The sequence below is a fragment of the Aptenodytes forsteri genome, unplaced genomic scaffold, assembly GCF_000699145.1.
Source record: "Aptenodytes forsteri isolate BGI_AS27 unplaced genomic scaffold, ASM69914v1 Scaffold309, whole genome shotgun sequence".
NCBI classification, from domain to species: domain Eukaryota; kingdom Metazoa; phylum Chordata; class Aves; order Sphenisciformes; family Spheniscidae; genus Aptenodytes; species Aptenodytes forsteri.
In genome coordinates this window covers 3,683,868-3,686,035 of record NW_008795857.1, presented here as the reverse complement: position 1 = coordinate 3,686,035, position 2,168 = coordinate 3,683,868, and the positions used below count along the sequence as shown (strand labels likewise).

Here is a 2,168-nt window from a genome sequence, read left to right as displayed (position 1 = left end):
CACCCTGCCCCCCGCTCCCCCAGCCTAGCAGCCCTGCACCCCCATCCCGGCCCCAGGCAAGGCTGCGGGGAGTGCTGCAGCCACCAGGTGGCCACCCAATAATATTATACAAGATACTAATTTTTAAAAAAAAATTTATTTAAAAATAAGAAAAAAAAGATGGCGCAGATCACTTCTGCCTTTTTCCTCCCCTTCCCATCCAGCTGCAGACCTGGCCCCACCATGCTGCTCTGCCCTCCAGCGCCTGTCTCTCCCGCTCTGGGCCACCCGGGAGTGCCACACCTCCCCTGTGAAGGTGGCAGCGGAGCAGCTCCATGGGGCACCTGCTCCTGGCAGGTGCTGGCCAAAGCCCATGAGCAGAATATGGCTGGTTTGCAGCAGGGTTGGGGCCCTGCCAGAAGGTGAGAGGCAAAGATGCAAAAGGAACGGAGCAACCCAGCCCAGGGCTGCTGAAGAGACCAGGCAAGCTCCAGAGAGGCCTGGGGGGAGCCCATGCTGCTTTCCTGGCAGCATTCCCTTGCTATCTTGTCTTTCCAAGAAAGGAGGAGGAAGACAACGGCTCACTCCAGAGCATCTCGGGTGATTGCGCCATCTGGGATTTGCCCCAAACAATAGCAGCTGCTCCCAGGCAGCAAGTGGGGAATTTCCCTGGCTGAGGTGGGGTCAGGCACGCTCGGTGTCTCCATTCCCACAGCACCTTCCATTGCTGGTTCCCTAATGCGTCGCACGTGTTCCTCTGTCTTGGAGAGGGGGCAGGGAAGGGTAGTGAGCTGAACAACAGAAGGGATGTGGAAATAACCCTACCGTCTCCTCCGCTTTCAGCCTGGGGGAATCAAAAACCCAAGGAAGACCCATGCCCTAAGTTTTTTAACACCCTCCCAAGCCGGGAGGTGGGGCAGGATCTTTCTATCCTCTTTGCAGAAGAGGAAACCGTGGCACAGTAAGGCAGTGAGATGTCAGGCACGATAGCAGAAACACGGATCCATGACCTGGTCTTCTGGCACCTCCTATGCTCTGTCTTCAGCCCCGATGCCAGACACTCAGCAGGACGGCACGGGAATGGAGCGCCAGGCTGGGATCCCCCAGCTTCAGCCTTGAGCACTGGAAAGGCTCTGCAAGTGAGGAACCCTCTGCACTCCCACTAACCTTCTGCTGTGCGAGGGAGGGAGCAGGACCCAAGGGAGCGGGCAGGCTGGGGAAGCCCCCGCAGCCCTCACGTGCCAGTGCGCCTGGGGTAATGCTCAGCCTCCCAATGCTGTGGGGGAGGGCGTGGGTTAGATCACATGAGACCTCAGGCACCCGCAGCAAGAACAAATGTTTATTGGAGTGTGTGTTAACTCTCCTCACCCCACACTTATTCTGATGGTGTTTGGGGGTGCCAGAGGATGCTCCATCCACCATACAGTGTGAAAAGGAGTCCTCTCCTGCTCCTTCCCTGGGTAAGCTGGAGACCCCCAAAAGTCAAACCCATGGCAGGAATGGGAAATTCAGTCCTGCTGCAGGGCACAAATAGTGTTCATAATGCCACCTTCTTCCCTCCGAGAAGGCAGCCTGAGGCTAACAAAAGTTTTCCAATGGGGGAAGGGGGGGACAACGTCTCCCAAAGTGGCTCTGCTCCCACTGAACTGCAGGCAGGCAAGGTCCCAGTGGGCAGCAGGGCAACAGCACAGAGAGAGGAGGCAGCCCGACAGGCCGAAGGAGTCCAGCCGCTCATTCAGAACACACAACAGGCTTCCCCGAGATCTTCAGGTCATCGAAGGGCAGCAAGGCGAGGAGCTGCAAAGGCCAAGGGTGCAGAGGTGTAAGGATCCAGGGTCGTGCCTCCACTGGGGCTGGGGTAGGGGCCCAGAACTGTCCCCCTAGCCCTGCAGCCTCCCCCACCTCCCCAGGGAAGTGCCAAGAAACCCTGGCTCGGTTTTCCCTAGGGCTCGAGGCAACAGGCAGTCACCCCACGCACCCCCAGAGCCAACGCCTGCACCCTATAGGGGAGGACGGGCACAGCTAGAAACTCCTCCTAGGAGCTCCCCCCAAATCGTCCAACTCCCGCACCCTCCGACATGCTTGCAGAGCCACAGACCTCCCCTCATGCAGACTCACATCATCGTTGCCGTCAGCCAGGTCCTGGGCTGTCTCATTCTCCATGTTCCTCAGCAGGGTGTCAGCCCCAG

General features: G+C 58.5%; 1 protein-coding gene across 1 annotated transcript in view; it reads right to left on the bottom strand.

The window, feature by feature from the left end:
- The window catches only part of SLC35B2 (solute carrier family 35 member B2), a 9,660-nt gene extending 7,946 nt beyond the window's left edge, over positions 1 to 1,714 (bottom strand). The window contains 2 exon segments of the mRNA XM_009283812.2: positions 1,622 to 1,638; positions 1,640 to 1,714. Coding sequence (XP_009282087.2) covers positions 1,622 to 1,638; positions 1,640 to 1,714 — 92 coding nt within the window.
- Between the last annotated feature and the right edge of the window lie 454 nt (positions 1,715 to 2,168).